Source organism: Periophthalmus magnuspinnatus, chromosome 13 (assembly GCF_009829125.3).
Source record: "Periophthalmus magnuspinnatus isolate fPerMag1 chromosome 13, fPerMag1.2.pri, whole genome shotgun sequence".
Lineage (NCBI taxonomy): Eukaryota > Metazoa > Chordata > Actinopteri > Gobiiformes > Gobiidae > Periophthalmus > Periophthalmus magnuspinnatus.
Window position 1 is genome coordinate 23,771,023 of NC_047138.1, and position 20,662 is coordinate 23,791,684.

Genomic DNA, 20,662 nt, shown 5'->3' on the forward strand with positions numbered 1-20,662 from the left:
TTTGCCAGAAGTGAGGCAACAAAGTGACTGAACAACTCTATGCTGTATTATTTAGTGTGCTGAGATTAGGACATAGACCTTTTTTTATATTTAGTGCACAGTTTTTTCTGTCCATACTCAGTATATTTTGTATTTCAGTTTATTTTATTCTAAGACATTATTCTATACTTTCTATTACTATTATAAACCTAAGAAAGAAAATAATCATATGCAATAAATGCAAAATAAGTGTTTTTGACTTACATATGATGGCTGATTGACAGATGCAGGTCATCAGCGCTCTCACAAACATGTTGGAGGAGGTCTGCTTCTCATCCAGGTTAGCCTACGAAGTTATAGACATATTACATCATTGCTATTATTATTATAACATAATACATTCAGATGCTAATGTTTATGTTTTAATTCATTTTGAGCTAAGCACACAGACCTCGATCCAGTCAAAGACCCTCTGGTTGTCGGCCTGGTCTTGAATCAGTCGGTCCAGATGCTGCGTCAACTCAGACGGACTCATCTCAGACTTTTTATTCTTCTCCAACTCTTCTCCAAGAGTGAACTCTACATTCTACAAAAATACATAATACAGACAAGTTTTTATTGCTATGCTGTGTGTGATTTTAACAGACTGTAGCACTTTCAAATGTAAACTACAATATAAATAAAATTCATTATAATTGAAATGCTTTTATTTTCAAATGCTCCTCACGTGCTACCACCATATTATAAAAATATTTAAATATAGCTGCAAGCGGCGATGGTCGGCCCACGCCGTAACCCGCACCTACATTTAAGGCATGCCTCGCCCTAACACTGGCCTAAACCTAGATCTAATCACTAACCCTACCTGAGTCTAACAATACCATAACCCCTAAACGTGATCTTGACCTTAAACCCTACCCCTAACCCCTTAAAAAAACAAAACCTAATCCTACCCTAATCCCTACCCTTATACCAACCCTTACTCCTAACACTAACCTAACCCGATGATTTTTCTTTATGTGGTGATTTAAAAAAAAAAAAAAATCCAAGATGACGGACTTCCGTTCTGTAAGGGGGCGTGGTAACAATATAATGTTTTGTTCCCATTGCCATGATGCATTTGTTTACTAAATCTTGTCTGGCTACGGCAATGTTTTTGTCAGGACATAGGTGAGGGCAGATTGCTGTCGTTGCTGTCGTGGTAACACAATGTGAGATGAGGTGCAGGTGTCATTGAATGAGAGCATGTCACGAATAATTGTACCAAATTTTGTATGTCTACAACAAAGTCATTTTTTTCATTCCATACAAATTGCCTAGGCAGCACTATTGCACCCATATGTTTTTTGTTATATCAATCTGTTTAAGGTTTGGGTATCAACCCACGATTAAAGTGTGAAATTTTTAATTGAAAAAAATTAAAGAGTGAAATCAGCCTATTTTTTGAGCGATTTGGTGATTTTTATCATTAGAATAGCATGGACTGCTGGTGTCATTGCTATGGCTACGCTGCAAAAACTATGGCATGGGTGTCATTGACTTTTGTGATCAGGATGCCAGAACTGAATTTTATGCAAAATTTCTGAAAATTTTGAAATTACCAAATCGCTTTTCTCCCCATATTAAGTTTTGTTTCAATCTAAAGAAAAACATTTCATTTTTTTCCCACATTAAATAGCTTTAGGGCAAGGAGTTTAACAACGGATTCAAATTTCATTGAAATCAGGGAGCAATTTGTAAAAATTCTAAATTTCCAAAATTCTAGGGAATTTTTGCGGCTTCGCCACACAGAGACCATATGGCTTGTGTCAAAAATTTGGATAACTTTGTTCGTCAAAGTATGTTTACCAAAATTGCTGAGTCATGATTAGCAAAGTTTAACCCCTGGTTGAGCAGATGACATTGCCATAATATATTTTACTCATCATGATCCACTTCTGTGTCAAATGTGAACAATATACAAATATAATACATTGCTTACTTTATTACAAAGCTACAAAAAGTTATGTTTCCCATGCAGCAGTTGCCATTCATCATAATCTCAGGAAACTGAGATATAGCAGATATAACGGTCATTTTGGTCAAGGCCAAATTTCTTCTCTGTAGTCTCTTTTCACGTATGACTGCCACTAAGAGAGGATTATAAAACTCAAATCCCACTTTGTTAGACTCTGCTTTAGACTCTGCTTTAGACTCTGCTTTAGACTCTGCTTTAGACTCTGCTTTAGACTCTGCTTTAGACTCTGCTTTAGACTCTGCTTTAGACTCTGCTTTAGACTCTGCTTTAGACTCTGCTTTAGACTCTGCTTTAGACTCTGCTTTAGACTCTGCTTTAGACTCTGCTTTAGACTCTGCTTTAGACTCTGCTTTAGACTCTGCTTTAGACTCTGCTTTAGACTCTGCTTTAGACTCTGCTTTAGACTCTGCTTTAGACTCTGCTTTAGACTCTGCTTTAGACTCTGCTTTAGACTCTGCTTTAGACTCTGCTTTAGACTCTGCTTTAGACTCTGCTTTAGACTCTGCTTTAGACTCTGCTTTAGACTCTGCTTTAGACTCTGCTTTAGACTCTGCTTTAGACTCTGCTTTAGACTCTGCTTTAGACTCTGCTTTAGACTCTGCTTTAGACTCTGCTTTAGACTCTGCTTTAGACTCTGCTTTAGACTCTGCTTTAGACTCTGCTTTAGACTCTGCTTTAGACTCTGCTTTAGACTCTGCTTTAGACTCTGCTTTAGACTCTGCTTTAGACTCTGCTTTAGACTCTGCTTTAGACTCTGCTTTAGACTCTGCTTTAGACTCTGCTTTAGACTCTGCTTTAGACTCTGCTTTAGACTCTGCTTTAGACTCTGCTTTAGACTCTGCTTTAGACTCTGCTTTAGACTCTGCTTTAGACTCTGCTTTAGACTCTGCTTTAGACTCTGCTTTAGACTCTGCTTTAGACTCTGCTTTAGACTCTGCTTTAGACTCTGCTTTAGACTCTGCTTTAGACTCTGCTTTAGACTCTGCTTTAGACTCTGCTTTAGACTCTGCTTTAGACTCTGCTTTAGACTCTGCTTTAGACTCTGCTTTAGACTCTGCTTTAGACTCTGCTTTAGACTCTGCTTTAGACTCTGCTTTAGACTCTGCTTTAGACTCTGCTTTAGACTCTGCTTTAGACTCTGCTTTAGACTCTGCTTTAGACTCTGCTTTAGACTCTGCTTTAGACTCTGCTTTAGACTCTGCTTTAGACTCTGCTTTAGACTCTGCTTTAGACTCTGCTTTAGACTCTGCTTTAGACTCTGCTTTAGACTCTGCTTTAGACTCTGCTTTAGACTCTGCTTTAGACTCTGCTTTAGACTCTGCTTTAGACTCTGCTTTAGACTCTGCTTTAGACTCTGCTTTAGACTCTGCTTTAGACTCTGCTTTAGACTCTGCTTTAGACTCTGCTTTAGACTCTGCTTTAGACTCTGCTTTAGACTCTGCTTTAGACTCTGCTTTAGACTCTGCTTTAGACTCTGCTTTAGACTCTGCTTTAGACTCTGCTTTAGACTCTGCTTTAGACTCTGCTTTAGACTCTGCTTTAGACTCTGCTTTAGACTCTGCTTTAGACTCTGCTTTAGACTCTGCTTTAGACTCTGCTTTAGACTCTGCTTTAGACTCTGCTTTAGACTCTGCTTTAGACTCTGCTTTAGACTCTGCTTTAGACTCTGCTTTAGACTCTGCTTTAGACTCTGCTTTAGACTCTGCTTTAGACTCTGCTTTAGACTCTGCTTTAGACTCTGCTTTAGACTCTGCTTTAGACTCTGCTTTAGACTCTGCTTTAGACTCTGCTTTAGACTCTGCTTTAGACTCTGCTTTAGACTCTGCTTTAGACTCTGCTTTAGACTCTGCTTTAGACTCTGCTTTAGACTCTGCTTTAGACTCTGCTTTAGACTCTGCTTTAGACTCTGCTTTAGACTCTGCTTTAGACTCTGCTTTAGACTCTGCTTTAGACTCTGCTTTAGACTCTGCTTTAGACTCTGCTTTAGACTCTGCTTTAGACTCTGCTTTAGACTCTGCTTTAGACTCTGCTTTAGACTCTGCTTTAGACTCTGCTTTAGACTCTGCTTTAGACTCTGCTTTAGACTCTGCTTTAGACTCTGCTTTAGACTCTGCTTTAGACTCTGCTTTAGACTCTGCTTTAGACTCTGCTTTAGACTCTGCTTTAGACTCTGCTTTAGACTCTGCTTTAGACTCTGCTTTAGACTCTGCTTTAGACTCTGCTTTAGACTCTGCTTTAGACTCTGCTTTAGACTCTGCTTTAGACTCTGCTTTAGACTCTGCTTTAGACTCTGCTTTAGACTCTGCTTTAGACTCTGCTTTAGACTCTGCTTTAGACTCTGCTTTAGACTCTGCTTTAGACTCTGCTTTAGACTCTGCTTTAGACTCTGCTTTAGACTCTGCTTTAGACTCTGCTTTAGACTCTGCTTTAGACTCTGCTTTAGACTCTGCTTTAGACTCTGCTTTAGACTCTGCTTTAGACTCTGCTTTAGACTCTGCTTTAGACTCTGCTTTAGACTCTGCTTTAGACTCTGCTTTAGACTCTGCTTTAGACTCTGCTTTAGACTCTGCTTTAGACTCTGCTTTAGACTCTGCTTTAGACTCTGCTTTAGACTCTGCTTTAGACTCTGCTTTAGACTCTGCTTTAGACTCTGCTTTAGACTCTGCTTTAGACTCTGCTTTAGACTCTGCTTTAGACTCTGCTTTAGACTCTGCTTTAGACTCTGCTTTAGACTCTGCTTTAGACTCTGCTTTAGACTCTGCTTTAGACTCTGCTTTAGACTCTGCTTTAGACTCTGCTTTAGACTCTGCTTTAGACTCTGCTTTAGACTCTGCTTTAGACTCTGCTTTAGACTCTGCTTTAGACTCTGCTTTAGACTCTGCTTTAGACTCTGCTTTAGACTCTGCTTTAGACTCTGCTTTAGACTCTGCTTTAGACTCTGCTTTAGACTCTGCTTTAGACTCTGCTTTAGACTCTGCTTTAGACTCTGCTTTAGACTCTGCTTTAGACTCTGCTTTAGACTCTGCTTTAGACTCTGCTTTAGACTCTGCTTTAGACTCTGCTTTAGACTCTGCTTTAGACTCTGCTTTAGACTCTGCTTTAGACTCTGCTTTAGACTCTGCTTTAGACTCTGCTTTAGACTCTGCTTTAGACTCTGCTTTAGACTCTGCTTTAGACTCTGCTTTAGACTCTGCTTTAGACTCTGCTTTAGACTCTGCTTTAGACTCTGCTTTAGACTCTGCTTTAGACTCTGCTTTAGACTCTGCTTTAGACTCTGCTTTAGACTCTGCTTTAGACTCTGCTTTAGACTCTGCTTTAGACTCTGCTTTAGACTCTGCTTTAGACTCTGCTTTAGACTCTGCTTTAGACTCTGCTTTAGACTCTGCTTTAGACTCTGCTTTAGACTCTGCTTTAGACTCTGCTTTAGACTCTGCTTTAGACTCTGCTTTAGACTCTGCTTTAGACTCTGCTTTAGACTCTGCTTTAGACTCTGCTTTAGACTCTGCTTTAGACTCTGCTTTAGACTCTGCTTTAGACTCTGCTTTAGACTCTGCTTTAGACTCTGCTTTAGACTCTGCTTTAGACTCTGCTTTCAATTTTGCTGGACGCTGCCTTTAAGCCGTCTGTATTGCTGCAACCGACAATAAAGATCTGTGCCTGTTCTTTAAGCACAAATTTCATGACTATGTGCAAATTTTTATTTATTTATACCCTAATGCATTTTTTTTTGTGTGGGGGGATGTTTTCGTAAATTGGAAATAGCCAGAATGTAGAGAAACAAGAGTTGGCAAAGTTTTGTGAGTTTTCGCCATTGTCAACTGGGTGAAAAACCCAAAAGACAAATAGAGAAATAAATAATAACATTCTGACACAAGAGCGATGTTCTGCCTTTTTTTTTTAGCTAAAAAACTATGCATTTTCAGAAAGCACTCGCATATTCCTACATCATGGCGCGGGTCCCTGGTCAATACAAGCACTTCACTTCACATTAGTTTATTACTGCTACTATTAGCATCGCTTGGCAATACTAATAGGCCTGTCACCAGCTTCTGGTGCTCGGGCCTAAATACAAGATGGGCACATAATGTGTAAATTCCCAAAACACAAGGCTTTTATTGCGGAGAAGTTTTTATTCCTCCACTATGTTGACATACAGGTAAAAACAGTGAAACCGCACCTCCTGCGTAATATCACGATAGATCATAAACTAGCTTGGGAAGTTAACAATCTCCCTCTCTTTTAGAAGAAAAAAATAAATAAAGGAACATTCAGGTAATATATTAAGTGTGCTTTAGTAAGGTAACATTCTTCTTTCTGAACAGTAACTACACACAAAACAGTTTTTGGATAAACAAAAAAAAAATTACAGTAACCATGAACCCTCATCTAGAGCTTTGAGAACCATAAGGGATGAAGCTCCCTTATTATGGACAGCTCCACAGTCAGCGAGCTGTGACTTAGACTCTGACCAACAGCCCTCTTTTATTTTCTTAGACTGTAGGAGCTCCTTGATGCTTTTTATTTATAGCCCGAGCTGCTTCTCTGTGACCTGCTTAGTAGACTTAAGTGCATCAAAAAGTGAATGGTTGTCGGTTACACAGATAAGGGGAAGAGCATTCAGGCTTGGATTTCCTGTAGTGAGCTCAGAAAACAGTGTGGCCAGAAACAATGCATTGTCTATACCATCTGACATGGGAATGGGTTTCTCCTACAAGAGTGCTTCTCACCACATGTCTGATCTTTTTAGAAGGCCAAAACGTAAAACTTGCCACCTTTACCCATGAGTGCATCCAAAACTCCTCCCTCTGTGCCACTGTCTGGAACTTTGCCAAGAGAAGCATCACTGAAGACAACTAGACTTAAATCAGCACTGTTTCCTAAGTGCTGAAACTTAAGTATGACCTTCTCTGACTTAAGTTTACAGATCACTTTGTTCACTTTATGAATAGACTGGACAATAGCCTTTTTAATGTTAGACGCCAGGTTACACGCGTCAAACATTACATCTGGCCTTGTTTGTTTAGCAACCCACAAGATTTGTCCTATTTTGGACCTGAGCTGCTCCGTCTGTTTCGTTTAAAAGAGCATCCCTCTGCACAGCCTGAGTGGCCTGTAAATGGACTGGTTGCAGATTTTTTATGTAAGTGTGCTGATGAACTAGTACTTTATAACCAACTGTGGTAATGTCCATGCCCACATAAGAAAAACTCATGTTCTTCACGCCCCACATGAAAGGTAAACTTAAGTACAGGACTCACATTTGTTACAAAGCGCTCTGATCCTGCCAAAAGAAAATCATATAGATGACATGCCAGTAAACCTGTGACCTCAGAATGTCAGAATGGTCATTCAGCCAACTGAAGACTGCAGGATCAACCTGAGACATTTTACCACTAGTGTTCAGCATCAATTCTTTAACCTGGTTGTACCAGTAGAACCTTTCACTTGTTTTGACTGGTAACAGATAACAGCAATCTAAGTGACTCAGATGCACATGTGGGAGAGTCTTTCTGTAAACTGAATATTTACCTCTTCAAAACCTCTAGCTACAAGTCATGCCTTTGGGACAATACCATTTCTGGCATTTCTTTGACTGTACAGACCCATCTGGTAGATACACATTTTGACCCTCATCTGTGACTTACTCAAAAACATTATTATTTTGGCAATTCTCTATTTCTTGCTGTTTAGCACTTTCAAAAGAAATATCTTTAGCAATAAGAACACCAGAGCCCACATTTTCATACTCTATGTCAAGGTTATCAACATGTGACATGTCTAATGCTTGCTTTTGTCCCTCATTGCCATCTGGCTCAAGATATTGCACATTGTATCAATCTTTGTACTGCCCTTTGGCTTTACCTGCTCTACTTAAAACTCTGGCAGTGTACTGGCCACCATCCTCTCTATTAGTAAATGTTTGAGTTTTAAATCAGAAGTTACATGTTTCAGGGGGTGTCACATTAACTTGTCTAGGGTTTTCTGTCACTTCACTTTGATTGTTGTCATTGATCTGTTTTTCTTCTCCACTTTGTTCATTAATTGTCACTGTTTTTATTTTCTGTACTGTTTTCAGAAGTATTGCACATTATCTGTTTCTCTTCATCTTGTTCAACCTGGACTAGTGCACATGTACAACGATTCCCCCATGTCTGATAAACACCACAGACCCATTCTGACCAATAACTACACCTGGACCTTTCCACTCTGTACTGTCAGCTCATTTATACTACACTCTGTTTCCTGTCTCATACTTGTCATCTGGAGGCCTAAGCTGCTTGTGTAGTGCCCTCCTTATTCTTTCTGAGCGTTCCACCTCTGTGAAAGCTCTCCTGGAAGCATGTAGTGTCGCCATGTGCTGCCCTACTCTGGTGCTTATAGTTGTGCCCTCTAGAGCTTATCAACCAAAACAGAAGGGAGATTAGGGTTTTGACCAAATACTAGCTGGTGTGGGCTATAACCATGCACACTCATCATACTGTTCTTAGCCATAAGAGCCCAGTTTAAAGCAATTTGCCACCCACACCCATTTTCCCTTTTCACCTTCATGAGGATCTCTGTCAGTGTCATGTTGTGTCTCTCCAACAATCCAACCATCCTGCTGTAGTCTTTGTCTCAATGTTGAAGTTTTCGGCCATGTCTCGTATCTCCTCATTGAACTCTGCGCCATTGTCAGTGTAGATCCTTTTTGGTGCTCCACGGATGCTTGTCCACGAGTGAATGAAAGAGTTGACCATCTACGGCGGTTTCTTGGTCCTCAAGATGTTTCCAGCGCTGAAGCATGTGAAGTGGTTGATGATGTGGAGGTACCATACCCCAGGTTCCAATTCATGTAGATCCATTGCCACGGTCTCATTTTACTCTGAGGCTAAAGGCAAACCTACATGCAGGCTTGGGCTTCATTCTGCTGTATCTTTGACATATTTCACAGTCGCAAACGATTTCTTGCAAGGTGACCGGTTGTCTTGGTCAGTATTTCCAGAGCTGTGGATGAGCTTCTGCAGCCTATGTTCAGAGGCATAGAAAAACTGCTTGTGAAGTTTCCGAAGAACTTTATGCTTTTTTTTATGGACATCACTGTCATTACAGCTCACTTCTGCCTTTATATCTGTAATATATCTCTAATTTCATTCCTCCAATGAGGACAGTCTTTAGCCCAATGATATGGGCTCTGCCAAAGGCGCATCTCGTTTGCCTACCGTATTTGTTGAGTTGATTGGTAACTTGCTGTGGCTGCTGCCGTTGCTCTGTGGCGGGCCATCACATCTGAATTTTCCAGTCGCTTTTTTGCTCCATGAAAAACACTGCATCTTGATAGTTCCTCCTGTTGTTTTTCCGCTGAAGATCTGTTTTAAAGCGGACTTCATAGATACAAAAGTCAGCTCAGTGCAACTGTCTGTCTTTCTCCTCCAGACATGCCGTGTCTAGGAATGGGACGATATACATATGGTTAAGCGCGATAAAAAACAGCAATTAATTGTTTGTGCCATTTTTTAATAATTGTGATCTTCGCATATAACTGCTTCATGTTTCCTGTTGCAATACAATGTTTAGATGTTAGCCCTGGTGTTTTCCCACAAGGGGGGCCTCTATCATAGCAATGAAACTTGTTAACTTCTGTGCCTATTCTGTGGTTCACCTTAGTCACCGTCATGGCTAGTGGGCAGGCAGTGGATTTGGATCCCAGTGATGGAGCACATTTATATCGCCCATTCAAGAAGGTGAAGTCTAATGTGTGGAATTATTATGGATTTGAAAAACAAGACCAACAAGTTGAGCCACCAATCTGCAGAGCCTGCCGAAAAAAAAGATACAGCTCCAAGGGCAAACACTGGCAAATTACATGCACATTTGCGAGACAACCATCCTGCACTATTTGACAAACTTGAGCCAAAAATATCCATCCCAAGTAACATACCATGTGAAATAAACTATTGAATGTAGTTTGTGTTAGTTTGGATTTGTATGACTCCGACTTTGTGTCGACTTTGCCATCGCTAGGTTAGCACTAGCTGAACAGCATTTTGCTCAACTGATTGCACAGCTAGCTAGCAGCGGAGCATGGTTTTAAAAGAATCATGAATTCATCTGAATACCTATAACGTCCTAGGACCTGGCATCCACATATGTGGACAACACATTTTGGGTTGTCTAGGCCACAATACAATTCTTTTCTCTAGAAGGTCCTGGTGTCCACATATGAGGACATTATACTGCCTTGGTTTTTGATAATTATAGTGACAATATCTTTAACGATTATTTTGGTCACAACAATCATGAGTGTAAATTTTAATATCGTCCCATTCCTAGCCGTGTCCAGAAGCTTGAAGGCAAGTACAACGTCAGGCAGAGTGATGTTGTACTTTTTCATTCCGTTGTATCTCTGCTCAAAGACAATGATATACAGTAATCCGCAATGGACACCGCACTGTCTTTTGTTATCGAGTCAAAATAAGAGTATGCTTTGAAAGCGCAGTTTTTTTTCTTTTCTCAAAAACACCGCATTCAGTTTTGCAAGCAACGTTTCCATACCATTATCCTTGTTCAAATCTTCCGCAGATATTTTGAATGCCGTCTCTCTGGCTCTTCCTTCGAGTGCCACCGCCAGTGCTTGTTTTTTCTTGCAGCAGCAAGTAACAAGTCTCTAGATACGACATTTTTCCAGCACTTGTATGCCTGGCTTCGTCAAACTTTGGCGGTACTCTGTAATTGGAAACCATCCTCTGTAACCATGGAAATTCCCAAAACACCAGGATCTTATTACAGAGAAGTTTTTATATTCTGCCGCCATGTTGACATACAGGTAAAAACAGTGAAACCACGCCTCCTGCATGATATCGCGATTGATCATAAACGAGCATGGAAAGTTAACATAATGAACTACTCGTCCAATTTTTTATTTTTTTTTAGATCTCTTTTTATCTCAGCAAAGGCTGTTGTTAGATGTCAGTCAAATGTAATTTCCCCATTAAACCCCTTGGTAAATTCTGTGTCTTCTTCTTGCATACATTTAACTTATATTCTATCCTTTACGATTTTGTGTATCTTGATTTTTTGTGATGCATGTAACATGCTACAAGTGCATTCTTCATTTTTACACAAGTCTCCCTATCGAATAAATAAAAAGCTGAATGCACAACAATAACTTACTTTCTTCTATTTGTTTTTATGTTGCCATATACAAAGTTCAGGGTTTCAAATTTCAATGTTCAATGAAAAATATTCAGCTAATTCATCACACCTGTTGAGTACAGGAGTCAACATACATTTAAAGGGATAATTCAACATACTTTTTAATTTACAGATTTTTTTTACCTTTTCTGTCACAAACTTATTGACATCTTCATCTTCAGGTAGGTAGTCTTTCCATTTGAGACCGGCTTCTCTCCACATCGCACCTGCCTTTTTATGGCTCTGGAAAAACAAACATGTTGAAGCAAATGAAACAAAACAGTGTTTGTAAACATGACTTTAACTATACACATTCAAAACAATTATCAGGTTGTTCAAAAGTTATAATTGTTTTCAAGAGAGATTAACTGACTCACCATTCCTTTGCAGAGTAAAGTGAGCATCTGGACCAGTAAGACTCCAGCTTTCTCTAGAGGGATCAGAGGTTTGGCCACTTCTCTGTTGGTAAACACATACGTATAGTATAGTTTACTCATTACATTCATAATAAAAGGGAAAGATGCAAGGTAAAAAATTGCATAATAAAAAGGAACAAAGGATGAGCAGAGGATGAGAAAGAATTGTCCAGTTGTATAATACTGCATTAAATACTGAAAGAAATGGCTCTTTTACAACTATTCAAAACATCAATACAATCAATTCCAGCATTTCCCAAACAGTGGTACACATGCATTTGGTAGTATGTGATTTGTATCTGGTGATACGCAGTGGCCTCCGTAGTTCTAACATTTGCTTCATTTTGAGTAATCCACATTTGTGTCCTCTTCTGGCCAAAATCTGGTGGTACATTACTGGTGGTATATTATACCAAATGATGTGTATGTGTGACTTGTAATCTCAATCATGAGCTTTAAGCCATGTTAAACTGTTACCTCATCAAAAACGTATCTGGAGTTGTGTTTTGTTTAATTTACACGTTTGAGTAATCCTTTTTTTATCAGTCTGTCTACATCTCCAAGCTCAAAATGCTCCTGTTCCACTTTGACGTCATGAAGACTTTTGTGATGGAAATTGTAAGTATATTCATGTTGTATCTTTAAAAGCACTTAATCTGTGTCAGTCTGTCAGACTGCACTTCCTGTATTACCACATAACATCTCAAGGTGGAACAGAGTGTTTTCTGCTTGAGAGAAGAACTCAGCCTAAATATGCAGGATTTGTGATGTGAATGAAACAAAACACCACTCCAGGTATGTTTTTGATGAGGATACATAATACATAGATCAGAAAATAGAGTTATATGGACCCTTTAAAGAGCTTGGATCAAAAACTTTGTCTAATAGGCAATTGTGTTACAGATATTATTGCAGATGTTGTAACAGGTGTGGTGCAGATGTGTGACGGGTACGTGACAGCTGCACAGTACCTAAAGAGTTCTCCCATAGGAATGCCTCCCTCGTGGAGCATGGGGGTGATGAGCTCCGCCAGGTACAACCAGATGTGAGGGATGTCTATGGCCATGTCTTCAGCCATCTCCAGGATCTCCTGAAGGCTGCACACAAGGAGAAAAATAAAGCTTTAGGTGTTTATATTGGGCTTGTTGAGATACTCAATGTTAATAAACAATTTGGCACATTAATTATTCACTCTTCAAACACATTGTGTGAGTGTAAGAGTGGCTGTGTTTTGGCGTCAAAGGTCTCTCCAACCACACAACGAGAGAAATTGATTTATATAATTATGAAGGGTAAAGTGTCTTGCAAATGGGCACTACTACAACTAACAACACACCATCTGACTGAACTGTGCTAACTAGAGAAGAGAGGGGCAAAAGCATTTAAAATTGTTAGAACCATGCCAAAAACAACTATACATACAGACAATTTAAATACCTTGGGGTAGTTTTTGACTCTAACCTAAATTTTAAACAGCATGTTAAACAAATTTCTTATATAATTAAATTAAATCTGTCAAACTTCAAACACATAAGACCTTATCTGACGACAGAATCAGCAAAGGCGTATATGCATGCCATGATATTCAGTCACATGTCTTACTGCTATACCACATGGTCTCACACATCAGAGGCCATCCTGAAGCCCCTAAAGTCCCTCTTCAAAACATTGAGAACACTGGATAAAAAGCCTCTACAGTATCACTAGTGTAATATCTTAAGTAAGTATAACATTCTGGATCTTGAAAGTTATCAGGTATTTATGGATGCTTGCCTTATTTTTAAAGTTTTAAATGGACTTGCTCCTCCACCATTAATGGATTTTATAAGTAAAAAAATGACTGACCGAGTTAATACCAGAGCATTGACCAGAGGAGACTGTACCGTACAGAGACGCAGGACCAGGTTTGGCCAAATGGTGACATCTGTCAGAGGATCACAGTCATGGAACACATTACCTGCCCATGTCAGGAACTGTGGCTCCTTTTCAACCTTCAAGAACACTCTGAAACACTGGTTGAAAAATAATCAAACATGCTCACACATGTAGATTTTATTATTATTATTATTTTATTTATTTATTTATTTATTTATTTATTTTTTCCTGGGACATCTTAAACTCGGAATATGGTCTATTGCGGTTCACTTGTTGTCATGTCTATGTGCACTTTTGGTTTGTCTGTGTTTCTTTAAATTTCCTGTTTTTGACCTGCCTTAGGACAACGGGTGTAAAGTAGCTATTGTGCTAATTCCGGCATATTTACATTGATGCTGTTTGTTGACATGTTGATTAATATGCACTGTCCTAATTAAAATAAATAAATAAATAAATAAAATAAAATAAAATAAAAATAAATTATGAGTAAACAGCACCTGCCAAAAGGCAAATTACACTGTCAAGTCACTTCCAAAACTGCAGCTAACTTATTCCATGCTTTTTCCATGCTGCATTCCATATGTTTTATTATTTTAATAAAGTAAAATATCATCGACTGATTAATTGACTCAACTAATGTTTCAAGTTTGATATGTTAAAATGGTGACAACACTTAAAGCTGCACTGACCCTTTGAAATACTGTTGTTTTGAGAGGGTGCTGTTCTTGATGAGCTGGTGCAGTAGCAGACCCATGTGCTCACGGGCGATCGTGCTACGCTCCAGAGTTGACTCCAAACCGCTCCGGACAAAAACATACAAGAGCTGAGGGCAATTCATCTCCTGCACGCACTGCAGGGCCTCCTACGTGGACACATTACATACAAGAATTAGTACAAGGTTAAGTGTAGTCTGAAATATTACATTTTTTCCAGGTATTTTGTAAAATTTGCAATAGCTCATTATAAGCCGATCAACAATGGCTTAATGATAGAAACACTTTAAACCTGTTCAAAACTGCAGAACACAGAAGGCCTGCCTCTTAACTGGCAATTCACAGTAACAAGCAGTAGAATTACTTTGAAAAAACTAGTGTTTAATTAAAGATGAGACCGATTTATTTTGAGTTTTGATAGTCTTGACTATTAGACGTAGCGCTACAGCTACTATTGCTACGGCAAACATACACACCTTCATGTCATTAATATGTAGGTACTCCTCAATGATGGCTGTAGACTTCTTTACCAGTTCTTCTTCTGTTAAGGCAGGTTTGGTGGGGGGTTGAGGAGGAGGCGTGGCTCTCTCCTTTTGCACTGTGACACAAAACAGTTAAATCCTTTAATAAATACACATCATTTTATGCAAGTTAATCAATGATTCTTTTGAGGTATTTTATGCGTTACAATTTTATTTCTACCACTACCAGGACAACATGTTTTGAACAATGAGCTCTTTAAACATGTGGGGACTTTCTATATAAGGGTGTTATTCCACGTAAATGAGTTTTTGATATGAGAGTGGTGAAATTGGGCCAATGTGAACATGACAGCGCTTTCTAAACTGCATTAAAAGTGCATCACCTTCACAGTATATTTAACCCCAGGTGAAAGAAAAAAAAAACTGCTGTCATGGAAATAAGTTCAGGGGTCAGCTGACAGCCCCTCATGTGGCTCATGGTGCAGCCTTGCGGTGAATCCATGTGGTGTGGTCCATGTGAACAAGAACAACCCAATAGTGAAGTAAACAGAACTAAACCTAGTGTATGTATAGGTTCTTCCAGTTTCCCACTACCAAGTCAATATCACCATAATAGACTTCCAGCTAAATCCTCTTGGTTAAAATTCTGCCTCAAGAATGGTCCAAACAATCAGCCACTGCTCCTCACAGATTGCACACACAGTCTGGTTGAAGGATGGAACAAATTTCAACAGTAATCAAAGTAAACAAATATAATGTAACCAAAAGGGCACAGCATATCTTCAGTTTGTTAAGACCTTCACCATTGTCTTTGCTGCGCGCCCTCTCCCTGCTGTCCCGGTCATCGGTCATACTGGCCACTCGGCGCACGGGGTCGTTGGTTCCGCGCTGCTCTCTCTCTCGGCTGCGCTCTTCAGTCTCTCGGCTGAAGCTCCTCTTCGTCAACTGGAGCCTGTTTCTGTTGCGGTCGTCCCGCCGGTCGTCCCGCCGGTCGTCCCGCCGGTCGTCCCGCCGGTCGTCCCGCCGGTCGTCCCGCCGGTCGTCCCGCCGGTCGTCCCGCCGGTCGTACCTGTCCCCGCCGCGGTCTGAGCGCTCGTACCGATCTCCGCGCTCTCGGCTGGAGCTATGTCTGTTCAGTGATAAGGATTATCATTAGGTTTTGTCATAATAGTAGATAATAAATACAAAAAAATTGCTACATAAACCATCAATGTAATTTTGAAGTATTTTAACTCCAGCATACTTAATTACACGTGCCCTTCACATACCCTAAATAAAACAAAAGCTCCAGTAAATTAATGTCACAACTAAAACAAACTATGTAAGGTCTTTCTTATTGCACCTCATAGCTATGTTACATTATTCTAATAAATGGGAAATATTTAAGAACTATATATTCACAGTTTTTGAAAAATATTGAAAAATATTGAATATTGAGCCTGATATTTTTTTTATTTGCTCCAAAAACTTGCCATATTGACCATATGGCTTAAATTCCTTTCAACTGATTTTACCATCAAATCCGATCAATTTCTAAGGCTATTATGAAAAATGTTTTCACTTTTGCTCATTAGTGCTGACAGAAAAGACATTGAACTTGCAAGTGAACTTTGTGCCAGTTTTTGTATCATATGGATAGGCCCAGTATCATACAGCGATATTAACCATAAACCAGGACAACATACCTGCAACCTGACAGTTAAACAGCGAATTCCACTACAGAATTCTGACCTGTCCTCCAGCTCAGTTTAAACATTAACATTTTGAGAAGTTTTTTTTTCCTTTACCTTTGAGGAACTCTTCTGTCTGAGTCCATGGGTGAGACTGAGGAGGAAGACTGCTGCAGAGCTGAGAACCGGTTCAGTGTGGCCGCTCTACTGCCTGATTCTGAGCCTAAAATAAGAAATAACATGTAGTTGTATGTTTGAAAAAGATTCAAATTTTAAATACATTTCAGGTTAAATCAGAATAAGTACCAGTTTCTACAGGTTTAGTGCTAGTGCCGCCGCTGCTGCCTTTGCCCCAGCTGCCCCATGTGCCTTTACCTCCAGGGGCAAGAAGCTGATTGTTGAAGTCAAGTACAGGAGTCTAAAATGAAAATAAATAAATAACACCAGACATTTAAAGGACCATACACAAACCTTGTCTGTGATTGACACAAATATGTAATCAAATTTAAATATATACTAGAATGTCATTTTTGCAAAAGTATTATTATTAAAAGTATTGCAAAAATCGTCCCTATTTCTCTATTTAATACAGCTGTCTTTTTTCCTATCCACTTCTCCTATTAGTTAGCCTCTGTCATGATCTAAGTGAGTGATAACTGGATTTGACCTATCACAGTCTAGTGTGAATTTTCAGAAGAAGCAGATGACTAGCAAACCTCCATAAATCTACTCCTCTGTACCTTAGTGATTTTGCTGAGGCGAGACGTGTCAATGGGTCTGTTTTTAGAGATGGGCACAGTGTTCCAGCCCTCGTCCTGTGGGGGCACTCCACGGCCTGGGGTGCCTCGCCCTCCCCGTTCACTCCCTCCCATCCTGCCCCCGGGACCTCCAGAGTCCTTCTTGGAGATCAGTGCCTGTTGGACCTTCATATGTTCACGGTGCTCCTCCATCTCTGCCTCTTTGTGGATCTGGTCAATGGTTTTAGGGCCCTGGTCACCTCGCCTTGGCACCCAATTGTTCTAGAAGAAGTTGTAAAAGAAAATACATTTTTCCTTAATTTTGCATTTTTAAAATATCAGTTGAGATTTTGAATACTCAATGATTACTTCTCATGATTTTTCTACAACTTGTACATCACAACACTTTAAGATCTGTTATTACAGTTTTGAGAGTTACTTTAGGTCAATGTTATGAGATGGAGCGGACCATTTTAGCTACAGCTCAGCTACAAAAATGACAATTGACTAAAAACTACATGCAAACTCATTTTTTTACAACAATACGTGAGAGATGATATCCATCGTTACCATCAAAACGTGTCAAGATAATGCATTTGATTATTTTATCAGTCATTAGCATTGACTGTACAGAGAAGTGGACTAAGGGAGTCAAGACTGGCAGTTAGAGGGGCAAATTTAGAGACAAGTTGCATATTTGGAATTCTGACCGAGAGTATACTGGCAACCAAAAAGCCAATCAAGAGCAAGGCTGTTGAAGGTAATGCCCCTTCTCGCCCGCACTGCTGATTTAGCAGGAAGCATGCGCTTAGCAGTACTGTCAATCCAATCTGTTGCTGACTTAGATGGAAAGAAGGCTCCTAATTTGTCAGTTATTAATGTTTATATCTTCATTTACGGATACAATGGCGGAATAAAAATACCAAGACCATGTAGAGTGGCTTAATATGAACAGTTTAAGAACAGAATGATGAGCCTGACAGCAGCAATTACATAGAGAGGGGCACCAGTTTTTCAATAGAAAGTGAATTGGAGCGACAATTGATGGAGCCGGAAGCATGTCCATGCTTACTCCCCATTTGGAACATAGCGTCTAGCAAGTTAGATATGTTCATTTACATATACAGTCTATGGTTATTGGGCATGGTCAAAAAAGAAATAAGCATTATATTTTACCTGCATCGTTTAACATAGATGAAAAACTACAAGGAATATAAACGTTGATATTTACCCGTCGCAGATCCAGAACGTCTTGTAACATAAATCGGATCCTTGAGCTGGTTTTCCTCTCTTTGATGATCTTCTCCATTTGATTAAAATACTGATCCATGCGAGGCTGGAGAGAGGAACAAAACATCACTACAATTCAACACTTAGACAGCACATGATAATATGATATATTTTGATAAGTTTAAAAATGTCCAAATTGTGATGCCAAAATCACTGGTTCAGATTGTACCCCAGCGCTCAAAAATTAAAAACAAAACTTAAATGGCATTCCTTTTGGTTCATTCATGGTCAGTTCATGAAAGTTGACTGAATTGGAAAACAGCTGTGACAAAGCAAATGCAGAGGAAATATTTTGAGGGAATGGCACTTGTCATCACTGACAGAGAAAGCGTGAGGCTTTCGTTGCTCATTGTCTTGTCAAAAACATAATTTCTAATTGTCAATTATCAGCTTGAGTATTTTTAATCGAGAGATCTGCAGCCAATCCTCTGTCAGTAAAAACTAAATTCAGACTTTGGGAGGGAAAAAATATCTTAAATACAAATTATTAAAAGTTTGTATTGGTTATGTTCAGAAAATTAATATTGGAAACCTTTTAAAAATAGTTTTTAATAATGCAAAATGTGTCATATTGCCCAGTCCTACTGATTGACATAATGCACTGTCCTCACCTTGGCCTTCTCAAAGTCCAGGTCCTTCCCGATGGTAGACAGCAGTCGGCACAGACACTCCAGAGACTCCTCGTCATGGTTCTTGAGCAGTTTGACGATGCAGTCATGCATGATCACCTCTGTCAGCATCTTCAGTTTAAACAGTTCTCCAATGAACTTAATGTTTCCCAGAGAGCGCCTCCTAGCTTTGTCTTTAGCCTCCTCCAGCTCCTCTGTCAACCGCTGCTTCTCCTCATCCTGTCACAAACACAACTCAAGTCAGGTTTTGTTTATTGATTATGCATTTCTACCAACCAAATCAAGCTTGGATACTTACACAGGCAGCTGCATCCAGCTCCTTCTGTTTTTTCTCAAAGATCTCGTCGTCATCTTTGTCTTTTTCAAATTCTTTCTGACAGCGATTCAGCAGTAACTTTCTGAAATTCACAGTGACTCCAGGCTGGTCTGTGGCCTGGACCTTGAGCTGAGAGAGTAGAGAGGAGGACAGTTACTCAAACTTCTTTGGAAAATACGAGTTGTTCGGTTGTTGGTAAAAATGGCTCCTCAGTTCCTCATTCCCATCATAAGGATCAGTGGCCCAGACACGTGGCACTAACTCAGACTCATCACTGGAGCCGGGCAGGATTTTGCCAAACCACTTTAGCAAACCGCTGTGAAAACAGCTGCCAAGAATCATGTCCTCACTGTGGCTCCTTTGAAAAGGCATTTTTAAACAGTCTGAATAAGAGTAGGTTTATTTTTACAGTAAACACAACAGTTGTTTGTAAATGTTTGCTCTCAACAAAACTATGAAAAGTAAAACATATAACACCAGTGAAATAGTGTATTTACTTTTTGTCCTTAAATTTCCTTTTATAGAAAATAATATTTTATTATTTTAGCAGTGAGACTTTTCTTTAGTTCTCCATTGTCCCGGGGGCAGGATGAGAGGGAGTGTTCTGTCTTGTTATCCATAGAAATTTTATTGCTTGGCTTGAATACAATGCAATTTTGTCAAGGTATTTTTGAGCAATTATAAAACACTTTTAATTGAATGAAAGTAAGACAGATTATTTTAATGTCATGCTATTGAACAATCCAAACAAACCAATCACCAATATCTCCATGGAGACAAGCAGGTAGCAGAACCTCCTCCATGTTAAATAGTACACAATTTCAGACACTCTTATATCCATTTCAGATGACTTACCCCCATAAGGCAGCGACACATGTTTGCATAGGCTACAGAGAAGTCGGGTTCGGAGATGGCCTTTTCGAAGGTGAGGTCAATCACTCCTTTAAGTCTCTCCTCGGTGTCTATGGTCAGCTCGGTCACCTGCTTCATCAGCTGCTGAAACTTCTGTGGTGTGAGTTTGTTGAGAATGCTGCGCACTCGTTTGAACAGCTCCTGGGTTTTCTGGTGTTCAGGGTCATCCTGCTCCATCTCCTCCCCTCTCCGCGTGGGCTTCTTCACAGAGGGCTTCCAGGCCTTCTCCGCCTTGTTCAGCTGGATGTCGTCGTTCAGGGACATGCTGGTGATGATTTTCCTTGGCTCTTTGCGCTGCATCTGTTGGGACCGCCGTGGACCACCCACGCCCATGCCCATTCCCGGAGGCTGGAGAAACATACTGAGATACATCAAGTTGCACTACATAATATGAAAAATCGCAGTTGGAATTAGTCCAGTTAATGAATCACAAAGGCTGCAAAAAACTGCAAATG

At 39.7% G+C, this 20,662-nt stretch overlaps 1 protein-coding gene and 1 non-coding gene across 6 annotated transcripts in view; both read right to left on the minus strand.

Moving 5' to 3' along the window:
* LOC117379739 (eukaryotic translation initiation factor 4 gamma 1-like) overlaps window positions 1–20,662 on the minus strand; it is a 69,596-nt gene that overhangs the window by 3,695 nt on the left and 45,239 nt on the right. For all 5 annotated transcript variants that reach the window (XM_033976434.2, XM_033976435.2, XM_033976433.2 and 2 more), the window contains 15 exons: window positions 20,151–20,555; window positions 19,278–19,424; window positions 18,962–19,198; window positions 18,292–18,396; window positions 17,064–17,342; window positions 16,630–16,741; window positions 16,441–16,546; window positions 15,457–15,782; window positions 14,648–14,769; window positions 14,148–14,320; window positions 12,555–12,680; window positions 11,545–11,626; window positions 11,312–11,410; window positions 431–565; window positions 244–325 (listed from right to left, as the gene is read on the minus strand). In XM_033976434.2, coding sequence (XP_033832325.1) covers window positions 244–325; window positions 431–565; window positions 11,312–11,410; window positions 11,545–11,626; window positions 12,555–12,680; window positions 14,148–14,320; window positions 14,648–14,769; window positions 15,457–15,782; window positions 16,441–16,546; window positions 16,630–16,741; window positions 17,064–17,342; window positions 18,292–18,396; window positions 18,962–19,198; window positions 19,278–19,424; window positions 20,151–20,555 — 2,536 coding nt within the window. The remainder of the gene's footprint in view (window positions 1–243; window positions 326–430; window positions 566–11,311; window positions 11,411–11,544; window positions 11,627–12,554; window positions 12,681–14,147; window positions 14,321–14,647; window positions 14,770–15,456; window positions 15,783–16,440; window positions 16,547–16,629; window positions 16,742–17,063; window positions 17,343–18,291; window positions 18,397–18,961; window positions 19,199–19,277; window positions 19,425–20,150; window positions 20,556–20,662) is intronic.
* LOC117380873 (small nucleolar RNA SNORD66) lies at window positions 19,501–19,575 on the minus strand. Its single transcript, XR_004542208.1, has one exon. It is a non-coding gene; the product is annotated as a small nucleolar RNA SNORD66 (small nucleolar RNA).